The 23,503-nt window shown below is 39.6% G+C and overlaps 1 protein-coding gene across 1 annotated transcript in view; it reads left to right on the top strand.

Moving 5' to 3' along the window:
* The first annotated feature begins 1,984 nt into the window (after positions 1-1,984).
* Positions 1,985-23,503, top strand: part of LOC135700568 (TBC1 domain family member 31) — a 48,740-nt gene continuing 27,221 nt past the window's right edge. Inside the window, exons 1-3 of the mRNA XM_065221096.1 lie at positions 1,985-2,206; positions 3,789-3,902; positions 3,961-4,109. Of these exons, the coding sequence (XP_065077168.1) occupies positions 2,109-2,206; positions 3,789-3,902; positions 3,961-4,109 (361 nt within the window). The 5' untranslated portion in view covers positions 1,985-2,108. The remainder of the gene's footprint in view (positions 2,207-3,788; positions 3,903-3,960; positions 4,110-23,503) is intronic.

Raw genomic sequence — 23,503 nt, 5'->3', positions numbered from 1 at the left:
TACAAGAGGAGGAGATGAAAGTATAGGATTGAAAGTTCCGTTTAGAGTACAGCAGTGTGAAAATTGCATATAGAGAGTAGACAGCGAGCTAGGACAACTTTTTTAGGAAGGTACAAATCGGTTTTATCATCTCTTTACCAAACTCCCCCTTTGGAGAGGTATAGTGAGGGGTGCCCCCCCCCCCCCCGCCACCACTGGCTGATAATTGTTGATTTTAAAAATAGACGACACCCCCTATGATCTCAAAATTTAGCAAAAGACATGTGCACCTCCCTACAGTTGTCAAATTTACTTTTGGGAATATTTCTCAAAAATTACTTTTCCGTTTTCTTTTCAGCTGCGTATCAGGCTTTATGTTGTTAAAATGCATCCAAAATATCAGTTATGTGACAAACGTAAAAATTGGGTTCTTTGGGTATTGGGGTACATGCATATTCGTAATCTGCATTAAAATGGATCCCAAACCCAAAATTTCATCAATTTTGGTACACTGAAACTATTTTAAATAAGTACGATCACATTTGCAAAAATCACCTTAATAGCGCCCCTCGATGTCACTTTGTATGAGAGCGAGCTGTCAGTTTGGCAGTTTAGTGTTTCAACAGTGAAGTTATTATTTTGCTTTAAATCTTGATTTAAAAATCGAGATGAAAGTGTGTAGGTTCGAAAAAATATCACTGTGCTCAGAAAACGAAGCTCTTTCAGATGATATATAAAAACCGATATTTTTTTTTTCAAGATTAAAGAACCCAATTGATCAGATCATATTCCTCAAGAAAAGTGAAATGTCAATCAGAATGCTCCACCTTTATGTCGATCACGATACTAATATAATAGCATAGAGCTAACGCTAAGACTAGTAGGTCCCGAAGAAACGTGCTCAACTTTTTGGCTCAGCTCTGTTACTATCTTCGGTCCCAAGCTAATCGATGCACTCCTCGAAACATAGGAAAATCCACGAACCCCTAATTTTATCTGTCAAACTTTCATAGAGAATCAAAACAAACATAGTGTAGGACTAGAATGGGGTACGTTAATCGATTTGCTTGGGTCCCAATAGGCTAGTCAAGTAGTGAGCCAATTTAAAATCGATAGTTTCTTATTGATTGTTGGTAATAGAGCTTCCCTAATAAAAAATAACCATAAACGAACGATAATCCAAATCATTGAACTATTCCACAAATGGTTTGGATGATACCAAGAACACGTCGTTAAGCAAATTAACCATACAATTTTTATTAGGGTTTCCTTTACCGATTTCAGCCTGGTACGCAGCTGAAAAGTAAAGCCTGGTACGCAGCTAAAAAGAAAACGCAAAAGTAATTTTTGAGGATTTTTCCCAAAAGGAAATTTGACAGCTGGGGTGTTTTCTGCTAAATTTTGAGATCATAGGGGGGTGTCGTCTAATTTTAAAATCAACAATTATCAGTTTTTATGTTGTTAAAATGCATCCAAAACATCATCTTTGCAACAAACGTTAAAATTACCTAACGAAATAATTGATCAGACCATTATTCCGCAAGGAAAGTGACATTTCATTCAGAGCACCACCTTCATGTCGATCACGATACTAATATAATTGATCTTTCCTTTACCGATTTCTTTTGAACTGCGTACTGGGTCAAGAAATGCTAAGGAAAAGTAATTTCTTTAGCATTCCATGTCCTATCCCGTAGCAGGTAAAAAAGTCATTAGATTTCAGCCTGCTGCGAAAAGTAACTCGTAAATTTTATAATGGCCTTATAGTATCGTTCAGAATCAGTACATATATTTATTATTTATTGCAAACATTGCAATTGATGTATCTTATATTTATAAAAAAATGTCCAAATCTCTATGGTCACCCTAATCGTTCCAGAAGAGATTCCGTACAAATACTTCCATTCCACTCTGTACTTGAGAGGCTTATGTTTACCAACACCTGTTGCCATGACTACGGAAATCGTCAGCTGTTTTTTATGTTGTTGTTGCGTAGCATGGGAGAGTGAATAACGCTTGACTTTGAAATTTGTGTATTTATTTGAAAAGTTTGCAAGTTCACCAATTTCAATTAAAGTTTATATTTGTGACAAAACGGGAAATAAACGAAGAACGTTTCAACTGGAACTATGGATATGAAAAGTGATACAAATGATGGGATAGGAGTTTCAGATGATGTGCATAGCATGCAGAAGGTGAAATTTAAATTTAAAGAGCGCAATGGCGGGTAAGTATCGTTCAATACTATAATATTTATTATTGTTGATGTTGATTCCGCTGATTCATATTGATTATATATGGACGTTACCTTGTTGCAGTTATTTATCTCAAAGACCTACAAAGTACCGACAAGACATGTTATTAGAGTTATTATTGTTGTACGTATGTATGTATGTCACCTTGTTGGAGTTATTTATCTCAAAGTACCTACAAGACATGTTATTAGATTCTATAACATTCCCCAGGAAACCATATGGGATGAGAGGCAATAACGCTTACCACTACACCACCGGCGCCGCTAACCATCCACAATAGATCCGTTTGCGTTGCATTGACGAAATTGGACAGTAAGACAATAAATTTGTCCGCAACGCGTCTGATCCGGATCTGATCTAATGTGGGAGGCCCTCAATAATTAGCTTTGTTTCTGAATGATATGTTCAAGATATTAGAAGCACACGGGTGCCTTTGAGGTATGAAAAGATTCCGTAAAATTAAATTGATATGTTCCTACACAGAAAAAAAAGTTGTTGAATATTACATCCAAACTGCTGCAACCAGGTCAATCCATCGTCATTGATGTAAAATTGTATCTGCTCTTTGCTATTACATCATTATTTCATACATCAGCTTGAATTACATTGATCGATATTACATTTTTTTTGCTGTGTAGGTGCAAAAACATGTGAGTATTTTAAAGTTTATTGCATGTCGAATGTAACATTTAACGATTTTAAAATATACAAGCCAGTCAGTGCTATTCCACTTTATTTGCATCGCATGAGTGAAACCGGCGAGGCTGGATTTTGCATATAAATAAAGGGCTGTTGATTAGCTACGTAGACAGTTTTTTGGGATTATTGACCGCCCCCCCCCCCCTGCGTAGACATTGATCATGCACAAATTTTAAAATTTATATGGGCCGTGGAAAATGCCACCCCCCTAAACTGTGTAGGTAGTTTATGAACAGCCCCTATGTCTAATTTATTTTTTCTCTTTGATGGCGGTAAGCTCCAACTCGGATTAAATTTTAATACCGTCCCTGTTTGGATGATCTGCGAATTGTTTGCATAGCATCGTGTTGAATAACTCTGATGTCGACATCAAAGCAGCCGGACATTCTTGATCGGGATTTAATCCGAGGATAATACCGATTGGAGCTTACAGCCATGAGTGTGCATCTCATATTATTGCCGCTACAGTTGAAAACTGGAAAAAACCCACAAGCAAAAATCGATATAATATATAAAATATTTTTTAAATTTAATTAATCACCGCATGCGGAACTTGAATAGGTTTCAATTGCATCTGACCTGACTGCACTCACATCCTCCCAACTCCGGATGACTCACGAATGACTTATAAGGGGCTGTTCATTAACTACGTAGACGGTTTTTTTAGGATTCTTGACCACCCCCTTGCGTAGACAAATGACCCTACAATTTTTTAAATTTGTTTGGGCCGTGGATAATTGTCAACCCCTCCTAAACTGTCTACGTAGTTTATAAACAGTCCCTAATGTTAAATTTCTTTGGTTAGTTATAAAAAATAATAATGATTATTTTTGTATTTGTTTTGCTTCTTTATAGAATACTACTCAATATTCATCACACAATATCGCACAATGGGCGCGTTATGAGAATTCGGTTTATCCACGTTTGCTTCAGTCATAATAATGAAAAACTTATTGCGGTTGATCACAGGTTGTACTGATTTATTATGTGATTTTTTTTTTAGTTGATATTAATTTACGTCTTCCAGGGATAACTTGTTTGTGTTCAACTTGACTACAAGCCAGTATTGGGTGATTCGAAAGTGTGTGAACCGTATCACAGCTATTGAATCTATTCCTGGTACGAGCCAACTTTTACTGGGCAACAAGGATGGACTTCTTGTAGTTCTTAATTGTGGTGAGTATTTGTATTGTGCAATTTATGCTATCTTTTGGTTAATTTTTCTCACAGTTATCTTGTCTAAACATAACGTACGGTCTCTTTGTTAGAATAACTTTAAAAGGAAAAAAATCGGAAATTCAGGAAAGAGGGCGCTTTCCTCGTCATTTTCATTTTATGATGTACAAGGGGGTCAGGGGCCATGTCACCGGTGTGAATATTCACACCATCCATAATACACCTGAGAAGGGGATAGGAGTGAGCAACACAGCATCTTTACCCATGGGGGTTAAAAAAGTTCTGCGAGGTATACTTATGGTAAACCAGCTGCTCAGGGATTGTAGAAAGGAAAGGGTTGGGTAGGTTTTGTGTGAAAAGCGCATAAGTTATTATCGTATCGTTGAAAAATGACCTCGTTTGGTTTGCACTCTCGTCACATAGCGCATCGATTACATCACACCGTCAATGAAAAAGAAATTAAAAGAGATTGAAAGAGATTATTAGTGAGTTTTAAACTGTGATTTACCTATTAGAAATACATTTGTAAAATTGTCTCCGTGTACTGAACAGCCATCCCTTTTGCCCTCCCGCCGCCTAAACGTCTGAAGGAGTGTGACGTCAAACTCCGTCATCCATTCAATCAGCCGGAGAACGAAAGAGCGTGCAATGAGCGTCAGCGACCCTAATAAAGGGTGGGGGAGCACCATACATACCACAAATCGTGCCACCGCACCACATATTGTTGGGATGATAACCCGAATAGGTTGTTAGGCACTTCTTATGGTTATCGTTCATGCGGGTGTTTCAAAGCAATTTACATCTAATCAACCCTCTATGGTCACGGATCTGGCAATCTTCACATGACTATGCGTCCCGGTGACGACTACTACGATCTAGCCGGTTTACAATAGGTTTTATACAAGAGTACTAGAATAGATCGCAGTATACTTACAGTTTTCGTCGTTCCCATGTACTCCTTGTTTACCTTCAATACTACTTCCTTCTCTTGTTGTACATATTGTGATTCTGGATATGCCACTTCCATCATCCTTCTGACACAAAATAATGGATCCTCGCTCCGGAAGGTCTTCAAAACTGGGAGGATTAAAATCACCCCTCGTGCACAACCCTTCCACATGACCGAAAGAGCGCTCGGTCCGATTGGTCTCACCCGATATTCTTGAAATACTTGACATTTTGAATGAAACATTGCCATTTCCAGACTTCGTGTTGTTGTGAAGGTTTTGTGCTTAATGCTTACTGTGTCTTTCGCTTCGTATTTCTAAGAATTGACTCTATAAATAGAAAAAAAACAAAAACAAACACAACGCTTCCCGCCCACAAGCTGTAGATCGAGTGCAGAATCTTTGTGATGATACTTTCCAAACGTGCATACCATAGAAATAAATCCAATTCAATGAAGGATGGATTAAAAAACAAATGATTTCCACTACGACTAAATCCAGCAATTCTACTGAAATATCAAATGCTGTGCTTAATCATTTATTATTAGTACAGAGCAATAAACAATGTACGGTGATGATTAATCTGTTTATATGCTTTTATAAAAGCGGGTTCAAATGCACTTTTGGTAAGCATCAACACTGATCTGGCAACACTAGTGTGCATCTTTCCAATGTGGTAAAGATCCAGATCAGCCCTGGGACCTGGTAGCCTAATTAAGCTACCTCAAGGTTTTGCCAAAGCCCAGGGTTTTCCTCGTCATTTTGAAATTATTACTTAAATTTTTCATCGGAGCACTTTTTCACACAAAATATGGGTCATTTTGAGCGTTTATGTCTATTTTTTAGGAGCTTTTTGTATGGATCGTTGTAAATAAAAAAATAAATAAATTGTTGTTCCAGAACCCCGATGAAAAATTTAAGTAATAATGTAAAAATAATGGGAAAAGTGCCTACTTTCGAATGGTGAAGGTTTCGCGTATGTCGATTTTTGTTTTGTTTTAAAGTTATTCGCCAAAGACTACTTTTAACACATTCAATCAGTGTTGTCAAAATCAGAAATCAATTGATATTTTTCCGCTCTCATGCGCTCGCAATATTACGCGTGATATTGGAACAAAATACCATGCTTGATATTGATTTTACAACCTCCTTTGATATTGCGAGACTAATCACAACGTGCAAAAATCAAGCTGAGAGTTGACGCGACACCGCGCGACACAAAAATGATTCCATTCATTGCACATCGTTTTTTTTAGAAAGAGAAAGCATAGTTTGTTATCTCTTTTTAATCTTCACCGCTGGCAGACGCGAGGGACTGCTGCAAGCTGTTATGGAAGTTTCGGTTGCATTCGGGAGTAAAGCAAAAATCATTAAAATCAATCTCACCTCAGTTTGGTGAGATTTGCAATTGGTGAGTTTTGTTAGCTTAATGTTCCGAACTGCGATATTACAGCTTGCAAAATCAACCGCAGTTGTTTGCTTGTTGATTTTTGTCTACGAAAATCAAGCGTGATCTTGGGCGTTGATGAGATTTGATTTTTTGATATTTTCCCAACACTGCATTCAATGAAATTATGGATATAATTATTATTTTTTCATGATTTAGCAGTAATTTTCATGGCATAAAAATTGTGACGGCTAAAATTTCAGCATTTCAGGATATACAGCTCCTGACTTTTTCAGGAAAAAGTTGATGAAAAATATAGGAATGACTTTTCAGTTTTACAAATGGAATGAATTTCTACAAATGGAATGAATTTCCATCAATTTTGGATTATTTTATTAAGGACTTCTTATTCACTTCAATGCAATGAACTTCAATCATGTCGAAAATCGCATTTAATTTTTATGGCCACAAAAATAATCAAATGCAATAAATGCAGCGTAATGTCAGTTCTTGCACTGTATTAATGATAATTTTGTCCTTTTTGGCACGTAATATAACACCATATATTTTTTCCAACTGATCATTTGGCATAATCCCCGAAAAATCATGGACAAAATGAAGTTAAGGAGGCGTATTATACCTGTTTAGACTGATTCAAATTTGGAAGTTTTCGCTCCACAAATCTTAAACGGTTCCATATAGGGTCCTAATCAGCTTGCCAAAATTTGAGCCCTGACTTCGCACAAACCATTTGAAATTCATATGGAAATTACTATGGGAAGATCAAGTTTTTCGTTCGTATCATTCTAAACATCCTGCATGGTGCTTTGACGGCATATTCGTTATTCGCACGTATAGAAATCTTGCTCAGCTACAACTATGTTGAAGTTCCAAATTTTGTAGGACTTATAGAAAAATTATTATTCTATAAAACTTAACGACATAGGGTAGAGCGCTATCAATCAGAAAAGATCAATAATACCAATGATTTCACCGTGCACAAATCAATAATAGGTTTGTTCCGAGGTGTTAGTTCATTAGCTACAACATAAATCCTATTAGAGCCCATTGTATGAATATTTACGCTCATTGTTCTCAAAACAAAAGAAGCGCTCCTAGCGAATCCCCTTTTATACATTTATCCGTAGGACGAAGAAAATCTAATGGCGTTTCAATGCGTTAGGATGAAATTGAAACTCGTAGGACGAATTTAGAATCAAGAAGCAGTAGTAGATTTTAAACAATATCTCAACAATTTGTGACTCTTTATCAAATCGTATGGTACGTATGGAAAGGTGAATAAATTTAGAAGTCATCTTTGAAAGAAATATTCCATTTTTTGTTCAAACCCGTTCATCAGAAAAGAGAGGTAAAGTGCGGGTTGTGCATAGTACGACAGAAATAAGATCAATAACCCTAACTTTTCCACTCATTATTTATTAGTTTGTTTATCTGCCAACACTGGTATGAAAAAATTATCGCTAGTAAGCCAAGCCAATGTTTTTGTTTTCAATATGTCAATCACGAAGACATGGGTACAAAAAAAGGTGTTGTGTTCTAACTTGAATGTGTTCCTCGTGGGTCCGGTGAAAGCAGACTTTGTTTTGCAGAAGACTCCGACCAATAGAGAGACATTGCAGGTGTTCTTCTTTTCCCGACTTGTTGACATGATTTCCATTATAGAAAGTCTCTCAGTAATGACTAAAAAAAGTCGGGAACCTGCCAGTGAATAACCTGAAGCGAAGTGATGCAGTTAAAGAGAGGATTAATCGGCTTTTTGTGATCTGGTGATGTATGTAGTTGCATATAAGTATTGTGAAACATATTACATAATAAACTATTTATTTATAGATCTACAATCAATTAAAACAGGGAATAACGCGAGTGACATCTACCGGCGACAGCAATTCATTCGTAACAATTCGGGACAATTGAACTGTACATTGATTCACCAAGCAGAGATAGTATTATAATCATTTTTACTGTTAATCTAAATTGGCAGTACATTATATTCTGGTAGAAACATGATGCTGCAAACATCAGTGGTGAAACGGAAGATATACTGCTCCATAATCTAACATCAGAACCGGGTTCATCACATGGCAATGAGGGCAGGCACTCATCAACGATAAACTTATCGACTCTTCCAAAAACAATTATGCTGTAAACTACAGCTCGATTAGACGCCATCGTATGAAAGATCATGAGAAGCTGACCGAAGAAATAGGTAAACTTGTCAGTTTCGAGCCCATTTCGAACCGAACGTTCCACTTACCGTTCATTGGGATGGTAAGCTTCTGCCGGGCTTAAATGAGAAGAAAGTAGATTGCCTACCACTATTGGTAACCGGTGAAAACATGTACAAGTTGTTGACCGTCCCAGCCCTTTGGAAAGGGACAGCGTTTATCGAGGCAACGGCAATAAAAGATGTCATCGAAGATTGGGATATAGTTGAGCGAGTGTCAGCTACGTGCTTCGATACAACTACGGTAAACTCGGAACACAACGTAGCTGTGTAGCCCAAGCTTCTGGGCAAAAATATGTTGGCACTGGCCTGTCGACACCATGTGGCCGAAATTTTTCTCAAGCATATTTTTGAAGTTTACGGAAATGATTCAAATTCCAGTAATTTCAACGATTTCAAGGAATTCCAAAAAAGCCTGAACGATAGCTCGCTTGAAACCAACTAATATAGAAAGGTAGAACATTATCTTGCGTTTGAACGTCTTGCCGCTCCTTGAAAAAAATTCAATCGTTGATTTCTGTGTGAAAAAAATAACCGAGCACCAACTTCGAGGCGATTATGAGGAACTTTTGGAGCTAATAATGTTTCTCGGTGAAATATCTCCGAAAACAGCTAGTTTTCGGAAGGCTGGAGCTATAAACCGAGCAAGATGGATGGCTCGTACTATTTTTGTACTGAAAATGTGGATGCTTGATGATCATCTCGACATTACAAATCATTGTGTATTTTTATTGCACAATGTTAAGTAATGTATCGGCTGACCAATGCTGCTATTGCTCCCAGGGTGGATCTTGAGTTTATCAAGATCTTTACAGGTATCATAACCAAAAGTACACTCAAGTTGCAATTCGTGTGATTTAAAATCATTTGTGGTACTTAACGGAAACGACAATAGCATTATCGTTTTTCAAAGTTGAAGTTAAATGATCGAAGCACTGCACAACCCGAGAATTGTTTATGACCAGCCATCTGCGAGCACCAAGAAACGCAAACACAAAGTTCCACGATTCAAGCCTTCAAAAAGACCTATTTATTTATCGAAAAGCTCATTATTGAGTGACTTTGTGACGGAGGGAACATGTGCGTTTTTCGATATTTTGAAAATTGGACGAGATTTCCTAAAGAGTGATCCTGCTGAATGGTACAAATCTAACGAATATTCGGGTGCGCAGAAACGGGTTGCAGCTCTACGTGTAGTAAATGATTTAGCAGAACGGGCGGTAAAGATGGCTCCAGATTTAAATGGAAAATAGACGAAAAATTCCGAACAAGAACAATGTTTGTTACAAGTTATGGAATACCACCGTTCATTGAATTAGTTGTGTTATAGAAATAAACAAAACTTGTTAAATATAATAAATACACGCAAAATTGTTCTTTATTAAAATCATCTAATCTCTTACGGTTGTTTGCGATGTATGACATTTTATTTCATGTTGTATACCATACTAGTGCGCATTTCATTAATTAGGAAATATTTTTCGGGTCCATGTTAAATACTACAGATACTCGCAAACAAAAACATCCACGGTGTACAGTTCTGCCTACGGCTGCCGTTTACGGATATGGGAACGGATTTTCTTAACAGTAGATTTTCGGAACTTGTTTTGACAGTATGTTTCAACATGCTCTATAATTTTTCAACTTTGCAGTAGTTTTAAAATTATTTTACCTGGGAACAAAAAATTAACCTTTTATACATTCAATTGATTAAGCCATGGCATTTTAAAAATATTTGCTGAATAGATGAGTACAAAACGATTTATAACATTGAAAAAGCACGGAGAGGAAGGGATAACAGCTAACAATTCCATATTTTAGAATAGAAAACAGCAATTTTTTAGATAAATCCAGATCATTGAAACGATATCTTAAAGATAGATGATACATCTGCAATATCTCTACATTGAACAGAATCTTCTGCAAAACAAAGTCTGCTTTCACTTGACCCACGAGCAACACATTCGAGTTAGAACGCAATACGTTTTCTGTACCCATGATGCGGTTTCTTACGTGATTGATACATTGAAAACAAAGACATTGGTTTGGCTTACTAGCGATAATTTCCTTATACCAGTGTTGGTAGATAAACTAATAAATCAAGACTTAGAAAGTTATGTCGTTAAGTTTTATGGAATAACAATTTTTCTATAAGTCCTACAAAATTTGGGACTTCGACAAGTAGCTGAGAAAATTTTCTATACGTGCAAATATCGAATTTTTCCTCAAAACGCCATGCACGATGATATGAACGAAACACTTGATTTTCCAATAGTAATTCTCATATGGTAAGATGATGAGGACACAATATGGAACCGTTAAGACTTGTGGAGCTAAAACTTCAAAATTTGCATCAGTCTACTGTTTACCCTACTAGGACTTAACGCCGGCCTTCAACTTAAAGGTTGGACACGAAAATCTTGTTGGGGTTTACAAATGCGTTTTATGTTTCATAGTTCAATGTAACAGCTATACATTAGTAAGTATTATGCCTATTGTAAGACCATTGTCTTCCTTTTTACCACAGGACATTGCTCGAACTTTTCTTCGTACACGGCATCATTTTTTGCTGTTGCCACTTGTTTGGCTGCCAAATTCCATTTCCGCTTGAAATCCTTCAGTTCATTTGCAGTTCCACTCTTTTTGTTCAGTATGTACCTCACAATCAGGCTTGCCAAAAGCTCCATCAAGAGTCATCAATAAGCTGAGCTCCAGCATATTTTGATGATGATATATTTTGCTCTCACGGAGCTATACTTGATGCTCAAGCTGGGCTCTTGCCTACCCGCATCGCTGAGAGGGATCCGGAGCTCGTTCTCGGGCAGCGTTGCCAGGTTGCCAGATTTATTTAGCACAGCCAGAGAAATTTTTGCTCTGCCAGGCAGATTTTTTGAGAAATCTGGCAGCTTCCTATGTTAATTTGCTGTGCCAGATTTTCGCCAGACATTTTTTTCGGGTTTTGCCAGATTTTTTCTAAATAAGCCTGGCATCTCTGTTCTCGGGTGTACATCGACTCTGCCTACAGAGCAGAAATTTTAACTTCGTGATGCGCTCGTGCAAAGCAGTAAACTTGGAGCTTCGTGATGTATTCGCTCTTAAGCAAACCCCACACGCATCAATATATTGACGCGAAGGGGAATTATTGACAATAATATTGATGATGTGAATTCCGAAATATTGTCAATCTCGATATATTGACGTCAATATAGAATGTATTGACAATACGATTATTGTCAATAAAAGTAATCGTGTAGGGTCCACTTTATATTGGCTCTTGATGGCTTTTCCCAGTGCGCATGAATGAGTGAATTGTGTTGTATTCGAGAAAGAAGTGCACAACCAAGAAATTTAAAAAATGGAACGTATGCATATATTCCGTAACTCCAAATTGTCAATTGTATTCGTAGGATAACTGTCTATATTCTCGGTAAACGCCCCTATTTTAGGCAAATCATAATAGCGCTCGTGTTTGTAAACTAAACCACGATTTCGGCATTTCAACTGTCTCGTCATCGTATAGCAGGTCATCTCTTGTGTTGAAAACTAAAATCGCAATTGATATTCAAGAGATATTGGGCTATGCCGGGAATACATACATAGAGTCGTAGATATAAAAATTCTACGCGTTTCTATCATGTATGAGTATGGTTGCCATATCAAAAACTTGAAAAGGAGGACATTTCATTTAAGGTTTGGCGACTAAGGAGGACAATGATTCCTTTTCTTAACATTAAATGAGGACAATGAGTTTTTATCAAACGTTTTAATATGTGCGCTATCACAAAATTCTCGCGTAACATTTTAAAAGGGCCTATCCTCGTTGATCGATTCTCTTTATCGACTTTCTCTTTGGTTTATCAAGGCAACATAAAGGAATTTCTCGCTAAGCTCGCAGCACAGTTCGACAGAAGATGATGTTAGCTTGCGCCTGAAACAACACACTGAATATGAAATTCATTTGCAGTCGGGTTATTCGCGAAAGAGAAAATCTATGAAGATAATCGATCAACAATGATAGGCCTTTTTCTCGTGTTGCGCGAGAATTCATGATTTGCAAAGGTTCAATTGAGATTGTTAATAACTTGTAGTCGTTACCTATTCAATTCATCTTCTCGATATACTTCTGAAAAATGCATCAAGCTAGCCTTCATAATTCATTTTTGATACTTGGAAATGATCTAGTCTAGCTGATTTGCATGAAAACTACTACTTTACAGCATAAAACCATCCCAACTTTTATCATTTACAAAAATCAGAATACATGTCATCGCTGATAAAAACCAACATGGAACATCTAAGCAACCTGTTAATTTTACCATTGATTCAGCATCGGACTCTAAAGGCCCACGCACATTGGATCCGGATCGGACGCGTTGCGGCAAAGTGACAGATAGATTTCTATTGTCTAACTGTCAAAGTTACGTCAACGCAACGCAAACGGATCTAATGTTCGTGGCCCTTAAGGCCGCTGCCATAGTGGGAGCGAAAAGGCGCGATTAGCGTTCTATACAAAAGAATTCATATTATTTATATTATTCCTTACATTCGATTTCAGTATGCCTCTTCGTTCTCAGTATGGCAGCGGCCTAAACAAAATACCTAAAATCCTATAGAACCAGAACGTCAAAATCGAACACATGTTAGATTCAATCTGTGTGGCGGTGTTCCATTTGGTGAATTTTAACTTAAATTTGACAGATAGGAAATTTACAAATAAACCTGCTATTTTTTTTTCCTTTGGTTTGTTTTTTTCCGTCGATCTTGTTTTCCGTGCTTAGCACCAATGGTACCGACGTGCTAGGAAGGCAGCTCCCACACCTAGACCCTACCTATCGACCCATCAACTCATGAACCGGGGACCAACGGCTTTACTTCCCATCCGAAGGAAGGCGTGATCAGAGATGTTATGCCTCAGAACATCCCGGCGCCGCCGACTGGGATTGAACCCAGGCCTGCTGGGGTGAGAGGTAATCACGCTTACCACTACACCACCGGCACCGTTGAAAACCTGCTATTGTACCAGACTTATTTCTGGCAAACCAGGAATCAATTTTGACAAACACCTTCTCGAAAATCACACGATCAACAACAGAGAGACTTTCGAACATTATAATTTATTTTCGAAATATCAAATATTTTTAAAATAAATTATAATGTTTGAAAATCCCTCTGTTGTTGTCCAATTTTCGAGAAATTGTTTGTCAAATTCGATTCCTGCTTTGTTCGAAATAAGTCTGGTAGAATAGCAGGTTTATTTGAACATTTTCCATCTGTCTAATATAAGTTAAAATTCACCAAATGAATCGCAGCCTATAAATGTAGGGGGGTTGACAGCTGTAGTATACTCCTAGTACCACTATCGAATGGAATTTGCTAGATAAGATGAGGTTGAGTCATAATTAAACAAATAAGCTCAGCAAACAACGCTCTTTGAAAACAATTTTATGAATATGTTAAAATATGTTATATGTAATTAAATATGTAGAAAAATTATTGAAAAAGGAGGACATGTCCTCTCTTGGGATACCATACGGTAACCCTATGTATGAGTTGCACATTGCAAATTTAATGCTGTGCTGAATTTTGAGGTAGAGTAAATGCATTTTTTACCCAGCTGATTATTTAAAATGTTAATCGATGAACGCGTGATAATTATCACACGTTCATTGAATAACGTTTCAATTAACATTGATTTAAATTTCTTTTCAAATTGAAGTTGTGTTTTGTTTTAATTTTTTTCTCACAAGATTTACACTTTAATTCACCATCTACTGAATCTCCTAACTTGTTGAAGAACAGAGCCGTACCAAAATTTGATTTGCGTTTCTGCGACATCAACAACGACATGCGACAACGCTACACCAACAATTGAAATAGACGGAACAACCAAACGTAAACAATTGTTTTTAACACAAATTCCTCGAAAATCAAAGCACATCCAAACAATATAATACCATCATCTGATAGAGCAAACTTCCTTTATCTAATGTCAATTTTAATTTACGTGGTAGTGTTTTGATTCTCGAGAATTATTTGTTTACAACCATTGCTTACGTTGGGTTGTTCAGCCTATTTCAATTGTTGGTCCAGAAAGATTTCCGAGCTACCGTGTGTGCAGCGAGAGTAGCGAATTGAATGAATGAACATGTTAAAAGGCAACAGGAGAATACGGAAACACCACCAAGGGATTATTCATAAACGTAGTAATTAGTACTTTTACTAGTTTCGTCAGAAATATAATTTCGTATATCCACTCATAAAGCACTTAGCGGAAAAAAAAACGATCAAAGATTATTGTGACTGAGTTTGAGTAACCCAAAAAGTGGTCCCCAAGTTTAAAAAACATCAATCTCTTAAAATGTTACGTTATCTGGGAACTGTCCTATAGTCCATTGAATGTATTGTTGTGTTGTTGTGTATCATAATATTGAATGAAAGAACCGTGTAGCAATCAAAGGCCGTGCGTGCTCTCTCCGAAAGCATAACGAAGCTCACCGTTTTACCGAGTCCATCCCGAAGTTCAAAATGTTGTTTGGTGAGCAGAGCCGATGTAAATCATTCCTCACCCAAGAACGACCCCGCATCGCTCATCGTGATGCGTGTTTGTGGAAGTCCAGCTTGAGCATCAATCTGAGCTCGAGCTCTTTTGCGCTCTTTGGATTTGACATCATTGCTCTTTATATGTTAGGGATGAAATAGCTCACGATAAATGAGCATCTAAACGGCATAATCTGAGTTTGAGGAGTTTAGGCAAGCCTGACTCACAATTGACCAGTTTTTCTCTATTGGCCTTAGTTCCGGAGTATTGCCAAGTCCAACCAGAATAGGAAATCCACCTCATGCTGCCCTATAGAAGGTAGTAGTCGCTTCCGTAGGCACTCCTTCTGGTAAATTTGCTGATTCATGGTCCCATATGTAACGAAAGTTTGGCTTTTCAGCCCGCAACTGCAGATTGCGTGCCAGACAAGAATTTTTTTGGGGAATTTCGACTTCTTTTTGATTTTACATTCTTCCGGGGCGCTCTTCCGGTCAACCGAGGTATACAATTCCTTTGGAATTTGATCAAAAACTGCCAGAGGCGTATAGACCGGGCTAGCACCGGTGAAGCCATGATATAAACAAATGAACTTATCCTGGCTTAAAGCCTGGTAGCCGGCTGAAAAGGATTGATCAACTCATCATTCCGCAAGGAAAGTGAAATTTCATCATTCAGAATCACGATACTAATGTAATCGATCTTTCCTTTACTAGCGGCGCCGGTGGTATCCAGCATTTTACGAGCGCTTATGGCCGCCACAATCTGGCTGAGTTTTTGGTAGGGAACACATGAATTGACGTTTGGGTTGGGTCGTTTGACTGGTAAATGTTCAAATTTGATCGTTTACACGTCAAACAACACAAGCTAAACTTCAAATCTTATGTTCCCTACGAGAAACTCAGCCAGATTGCGGTGGTCATAAGCGATTGTAAAATGCTGGATAGTGAGTTGATGGTTCATGAGTTGATGGGTCGATATGTAGGGTCCAGATTTGGGAGCTGCCTCCCTGGCGTCGGAAGCATTGGTGCTCAGCAAGGAAAACAAGATCAACGAAAAACAAATCAAGGAAAAACAAATCTTTCCTTTACTGATTTCTTTTGAACTGCGTACTGGGTCAAGAAATGCTAAAGAAAAGTAATTTATTTAGCATTCCGTGTCCTATCCCGTAGTACGTAAAAACGTTAGCGTACTTTTCAGCTACGTACCTACCAGTCTTCAAGAAATGTTAAGGAAAAGCTTCCGTGTATTTTGCTCAGGGTCTTCTACAGATTTCATGCTGTGCATTCATGATTCCGGAGATTTCTTACCCGGAAACTGCTCGTCGTTTACCTCAAAACCAGGAAATTCATCTTCCGAGCTTACATTGCGTTGAATTAATTCACCACCGGCAATCAAATACTAATTCTCACATCCTTATAGTATTAAATAATCAAGAGCAGACATTTTAAGACAATTGAATCCGAAACATCCAAACACGTGAACTGTCGAAACGGTCGAAACAACAATGAAACACCATTTGGCGTTGACGGCACTGTCGAGACAACGTATCTTCACGCAAAAATGGGCAGTTTCTTATGGGAGTTTTCGGTGGAGTGAAAAGATAAGACAAGGTTTGCCATGTTTCACGCACAGAATGATAGATGCTTATGTAATTTCACCATAGGTGTAAAGAGTGGTAATTCATCACAGCAAGCTGGGATACTGTTATGCGTTTATTCTGACTCATATTGCCGGTTGCCTTGGTTTTTAGACTAAATTAGAGTCCTTTTAGATTGGGTCGACGGGGTATTTTGGTTTGGTGAACAAAAAATTGTTTCTATTTTCAATTAGATGGATAATTCTTTCAAAATTCCCATTAACTAACATCTCAGGAGTGTTGCTATCAACTTAGTAAGGTATTGAGAGTGTTCCTGTTGAAAAACAAACGTTGTTTAACCAATCAATATGTTACGACCTTTTGCATGCCGTGTTTTTACATTCGACCGTGCGCTTTAAAGCGGTTTAAAAATGCATTATTATGAGTAAGTACTCACAAAAAGCGTAGTTATCATTTTATAGACCACCCACAACCGTTTTACATTGAATATTTGGTAAATTTGCACTTTTATTAGGAAAAAACAACAGGTCTTTTGTACAGTTTTTACGCTTCTGTCAACTTTGTTACACGATTGACACCCCCATAGAAGTTAGGTGTCGTATGTAACATTGAGCTATGTTTTGGTCAGTTGGCACATACGACGAATAGATTTTTGATGAGAAAATGAAACAGAAATGAATTAGCGGGCCCAAATTTTGCCTTTAGGAAGAGTAAGCAGAGTAGAGTCTGGTAGCATTAAAATGTGAATTTGTTTACGTTTGTTACATACGACCCAATCAAAAAGGACTCCAGTAATGTGAAAATATATGACAGTTGAAAACATATGTTCACACGTCAAAGTACAAAGATAATAACAGGTAAACAACCCGATTATTCGATACGCCACCTTGGAATGCCCCCTAGCTACTGGAAACTGTTGCAACAAAATGAATCAATGTATGAAAACGGTGTGAAAATTTTGTGATGTGACAAAATTATTTTGCTGGGATTCTAATTGGGAGCAAAATATGCAATACATGTGAAAATAAAACATGTCAGTCACGATAATTTTTCCTCAGTCTTCTAGCCATGATTTTGAAAAAATAATTAACAAATTGCAAGTAAAAATATTTTTCAATGTATATGCTAGCTAATAGGATGCATATTTCCAAAGGGTGCCTTCCATTCATTTTGGCTAAAAAATGTTTTATTATATTATGGAAGAATAAGATATTAGGACGTATGATAAAAGCGTTTACTTTATGTTGTATACGTGCACATTTCACGAGATACGAAACGTCAATTGACGAAACTATGATTATAAACCTTAAACTGGCAGCACGGCCAGCTGCTTAAAAACACATTCAATACATTGGGAGATTGCCGTAAAAGCTCGACGCAGATGTCGTCACTGTATGATGATGATAATGTTGACAGACTGCATATAAAATTCGTGAAAATTAGCATTAAATCATAATTTTCATCAAGTTTGCGTAAAATCCTTTCAATATAACATTCGAATTGAAGAAGAAAATGTTTTCACGATCAGACTGATGTGCAGCTTTGACTTTTCCAGATGAACTTTCATAAGATATATTCATTTCATTTCACAGCTCCATCAATGCTGCATCGTACATATGATGTAAACAGAAGTAAATTGCTCAATTACTCAAAATAAAGATGATTTGTCATCTTGTTATCACTTTATAAACCATCGAGCACCATTTTATAGTATGGTGCGTGTTGAGTAAATCATGTTCCGTTGCGTTTTCCGTCGAAAATTGTTAGTATCAATATGTTTACCTAAAAAGGCCAAAATGAACATTTATTGAATATTGGCGTCCTATACAACCATTTCTCCATTATCACCAGCATGATACAATCTTTTCTAAGTAAATTCACTTAATTTCCACTTTCATGCAACTGCGCAGGAGGAAACCTCTACCTGTGGGTGCAAACTTCTTTTCCTTTATTTAACGTCGGTCTCTGTTCCGCAATCTAGTGCCAATCACCGACGGACATCGATTGCCATCCATTGACGGCAATCGAATGTGCAGGAAGGCAGCTTCCACACCTGCGTAGGATATCGCACCCATTCAACACACATGGGCCGGGACCAACGGCTTTACTTCCCTTCCGAAGAAAGACGTGACCAGAGATTTTTATGCCTCAGAAAAATCCCACCGACCTCGACTGGGATTGAACCCAGACCCATTGGGATGTTAGAAAGCAGTCACGCTTACCTCTACACCACCGGCGCCGGCTGGGTGCAAACTTGTTATGCATAATTTTCCATGAAAACATCTCCGATCCATACCGAAATAATAACAGTTAGTTTGCAAACACGTTTTCTTACACGATTCAAGCAAAAGTTTCCACCGGAAATTATTAGTTTTATTGAAGAGGACATCCATGGCCACTTACGCTTGGCGTGTTTAGTGTAGGTGACAGTGACAGCATCACGGACCTCATTTTCCAGGAACACCTTCAGCACACCGCGCAGATCAGACCGGAGATACGTTTGACACCACCACGGCGAACCAGACGACCGATGGCGGTTATCTCGAAGAACTTTGCGAAGACGCTTGGTACCTCCTTTACCAGACCTTTTCCTCCTTTGCCACGACCAGTCAATTGTTGCTTGTTGGGTGTGAAGGAGTGGACTAGCCACCACCTTCCTACTGCTGCTATTGCTGTTCACCACGCCGTCCGAAGCGAAAATGAACTAATGCCTTTTTTTACTTTAAATGATCTATATTTCTTGAATTTGTGTGGTTTACATGTATAACTTATCAAGTGACACAGAAGCGTCTTTTCAACTTTAGTTCCTTTGAAATTTCAATTATTATTAAATACAGTTCCTAGTCCTATCAGGCCTGTTTTAAGAATGACCACCTTGGTGGGATTGGTTTGTTTTAAATTTGAAAAAGGAGACTACTTATAACTACTATTTACAACTATAACTAACCTACAACTACATCTAATCTACTATATACAAATTGCTTATCAAAGCATGTTCTGATAAATTAAATTTTTGTGCAAATTTAGTCTTAATTTCGTTAATTCTGGAATCTATTTTGGCAATGCCTGCCTCTTCATGTAAATTTGTTATTCTAGTGTCGAAAGGACGATCAAGAACCATCCTCAGCACTCTATTATAAGCGACTTGGATTTTGTTCCTGTGAGTCTGTGCACATGATTCCCACACCGAAGCTGCGTAGAGGATCGCAGGTGCTATGATTTGTTTGTAGATAGCCAGTTTATTCACACTTGAGAGGCGGGATCTGCGGCAAATCAGCGGATATAGAGACTCAACCAAGGCAGAACACTTGACTACAGTTTTCTCTACATGCGAACGGAAGAGCAGCTTTTCATCAAACAACATCCCGAGATAGGTTACTTCGGCAGACAACTCAACCCTTGTGCCATCCATGATTACAGTACAAGATGGAGCCGGTTTTAGTTTGGGCGATTGCCGATGGAGGAACATGATCGCTTGTGTTTTGGAGGCATTGATTTTGATTTTCCACGTGGTGGCATAATCAGCAAAGGCGTTAAGGCATCGTTGAAGTTTGTTCGTTATTTCGCGAGGCATCCTTCCTTTGACGGCTATTGCGGTATCATCTGCGAACAGGAAAAACACGCAACCGTCACCGAGGGGAGGAATGTCGCAAGTATAAATGCTGTAAAGCAAGGGGCCCAGCAGAATGCCTTCCGGGACACCTGCTGGGATGGAAAACGTGTCTGAAAGACAACCATTCAACGATACCTTAAACGACCTTTGCTGGAGGTAGTTACGGGTGATTTTAACCAGATGTAAAGGAAAGTTGAAGTTACAAAGCTTGTACACAAGTCCATCATGCCAAACATTGTCAAACGCCTTTCAACGTCTAACAAGGCCATGGCTGTGGACTTGGATACAGCTTTGTTACTTCGGATGTTATTCATCACCCGTACTAGCTGATGATTGGTGGAGTGCCCCTTTCTGAATCCAAACTGTTCCGGAAGGAGAATGTTGTTTTCCTCGACAAACGTGTGCAAACGATTGAGAATGAGTTTCTCGAACAAATTGCTCAGCGCTGAAAGGAGGCTGATTGGTCTGTAGCTTGAAGGCAATGTTGGATCCTTACCGGGCTTGCGGATTGGTATAATTTTTGCTACTTTCCAGATGCTTGGAAAGTAGTGCAGATCCAAGCATCTGTTGAAGATAGCGGTTAGAAGAGACTGCACTTTCATGCTGAGTCTCTTCAAGATCAAGTTGAATATACCGTCAAACCCGGGGGCCTTCATGTTCTTGGTGCATTTCAGCGCTGAGCAAATCTGTTGTACTGTAATCATATCCATCGGAGGCACGACACAAGGGGAGGCGCATCAAGGTGTTGAACGCATTGCGTAACCTGATCTTCGAGCGGACTTTGGATATTCGAGCCAAGCAAATGCGATGAAGCGACATGCTTGCCGATCGCATTTGCTTTCTCCTGTGGGGTGATTAAAAGCCGATCGTCATCATTTTCGACTCTGAGAGGTGGAATGGGTTTGGGATGAGTTTTCAGGACCTTGGCTACCTTCCAGAATGGTCTGGAGCGGTCGTCCAGATTCTGGACAACACGCCCGAAACTTTCATTTCGGAGTGAGTCCATTCTGGAAGCAATCTGTCTGTTCAGATCAGCCATTTCACGTTTTTTGCCCAGATCTCCAGTCCTCTGAAACTGGCGTCTACGAACATTTCTCAGGCGAATCAAAAGTTGGGTGTGGGAATCAATGGCAATAAACTTACCCCTCACAGGAACTGACACGTTGCAGCCCAGTTCAGCCACCACCGGTTGGTGGTCGGAGCTGATTTCGTTCAAGGCTACCGGCTTGGACAAGCCGATATGTGTCAGGAACAGGTCTAGCGTCGATGGGTTGCCCGCCGGTGAGATGAATGTTGATTCATCCGAAAACCAAACGGAGTACAACCCATGCTGTAAGTGGTCGAACAGGAGACGACCGTTCTGGTTCTGCTGGTAGTTCCGCCAGGCCTCATGGCGAGCATTCAGATCTCCTCCAACTACGAAGCGGGAACCGGTACGGGTGATGGTGGACAGGCCCTTCTTAAATTTAGCCGCTAGTCCACTGCTGGCGGCACACTGTCGAGGGCAGTAGACGGCGATGAACTGAACGTATGCAGTCGACGACTCCACCTCCACACCAAGGGCCTCGATGATAGAGGTGCGAATATGGGACAGAGTGTGGTATTTTATTCCTTTCTTGACGACGACCGCAACACCACCCCCCCTGGAGCTGGTGCGATCAAGCCGGATAATGTTGTGGTCAGGCAACCAGAAGCTGTCGCCGGACTTTAGATGGGTCTCGGTTAGAATGCCCACGTCGATGCTGTGCTTGTGGAGGAAGTCGCCAAGCTCAATCTCAAATACTGGATGATGAACTTACCGAACACTTGGATCTGTTCGGGCTTATTGCGGCACTTACGAAGAGCACCGGACATGTTGACGAAAATTTCCATCAGTTCATCCGCTGAGAACAGATCGGGGTTGTTGTTTTGCGCTGTTGGTTGTCTCCAGAATCCAGGGGGGGATGGAGAGTTTTGGCCAGCAGAATCACCGAAAGTTGCTTGAGCGGGATGCACCCGCGAATTCGCTTGCCTTTGCTGAGGAGCACGAAGAGGTGGAAAATCCTCCGTCCGAAATGCCGTCCTTGCGTCCTGGTTGGTTGTTAGTTGCCACCTGTTTTCGGATGCGTTTGAAGTCCTCGCGTTTGGAGCACTGTCTGTCGGAACCTTGATGTCCACCACCACAGTTGGCGCATTTTAACGCCACGGCTCCATCCGCAGGGCAGTTGGAAGTGGCGTGTTCTTGAGCGCAGTTGCTGCAGCGTGGCTTGATGTTGCAGTTGCGGGTACCGTGTCCAAAATTGAGGCACCGCTGGCACTGCGTTACGTCACGATGGCCGCCACGGTATGGCTCCCATCGTACGATGATGGAGTAGATCGATCGGATGGCTTGCAGCGCATTGAGAGTCACCGTCCCTTTCTGGAAGTGCACCAGGAAGAGGCAATCCGGGTACGTCTTCACGTTTTCGTCTCTCCTTGTCATTCGGAATACAGCGATTGGGGCTAGCTTGTACCGGTTGATTTCAGCTTCGATCATCTTGGGGTCGAAGTTTGGTAGACCCCTGATGACTACCTTGAAAAGCTTCTCACCGGGGATGTCGTGCGTGAAGAATTCCGCCTTGGAATCCTTCAGATATTTCACGGCCACTTCGTACTCCGCTTTTGTTCGCAGCATCACCTTGGTGCCGATCCTGCCGAGCTTAAACTCAGCTGCAACGCCCAGCGATGAGAGATCGCCAATCAGCGTGTTGAGTGGTACTTGCTTCACCACCAGTGGAGGAAGCTTGATTTTCACCGCACTCGGGCCGGCAGAATTCTCGGTTTCGACGGCGTCGCCGAAATCACCGATGTTGCTGGCGTTCTTCGCGGTAACATCGTCGCGTCCGCTCGTATCATCGGACTGTCCTTGATTCTTCTTCCAACATCGGTGGGAAGAGTAGCGTACCTATTTGAGGTAGGTACCGAGCTACCCTCACCACTGTTTTTCTTCTCCGGTTGGTCACGAAGTCTGCTCCGGGAGCGCTGTCTTCCCATCACGCGATGCGACCGAAACTACTGACGAAGCGACGTGCAGTATATCTGCGAACGT

The sequence above is a fragment of the Ochlerotatus camptorhynchus genome, unplaced genomic scaffold (genome assembly GCF_037179485.1).
Source record: "Ochlerotatus camptorhynchus isolate MF236.1 unplaced genomic scaffold, CSIRO-AGI_Acam_v1.1 ptg000139l, whole genome shotgun sequence".
In the NCBI taxonomy this organism is placed as follows: domain Eukaryota; kingdom Metazoa; phylum Arthropoda; class Insecta; order Diptera; family Culicidae; genus Ochlerotatus; species Ochlerotatus camptorhynchus.
Note: the sequence above shows the minus strand (reverse complement) of the source record. Positions and strands in the feature narration are given on the sequence as shown.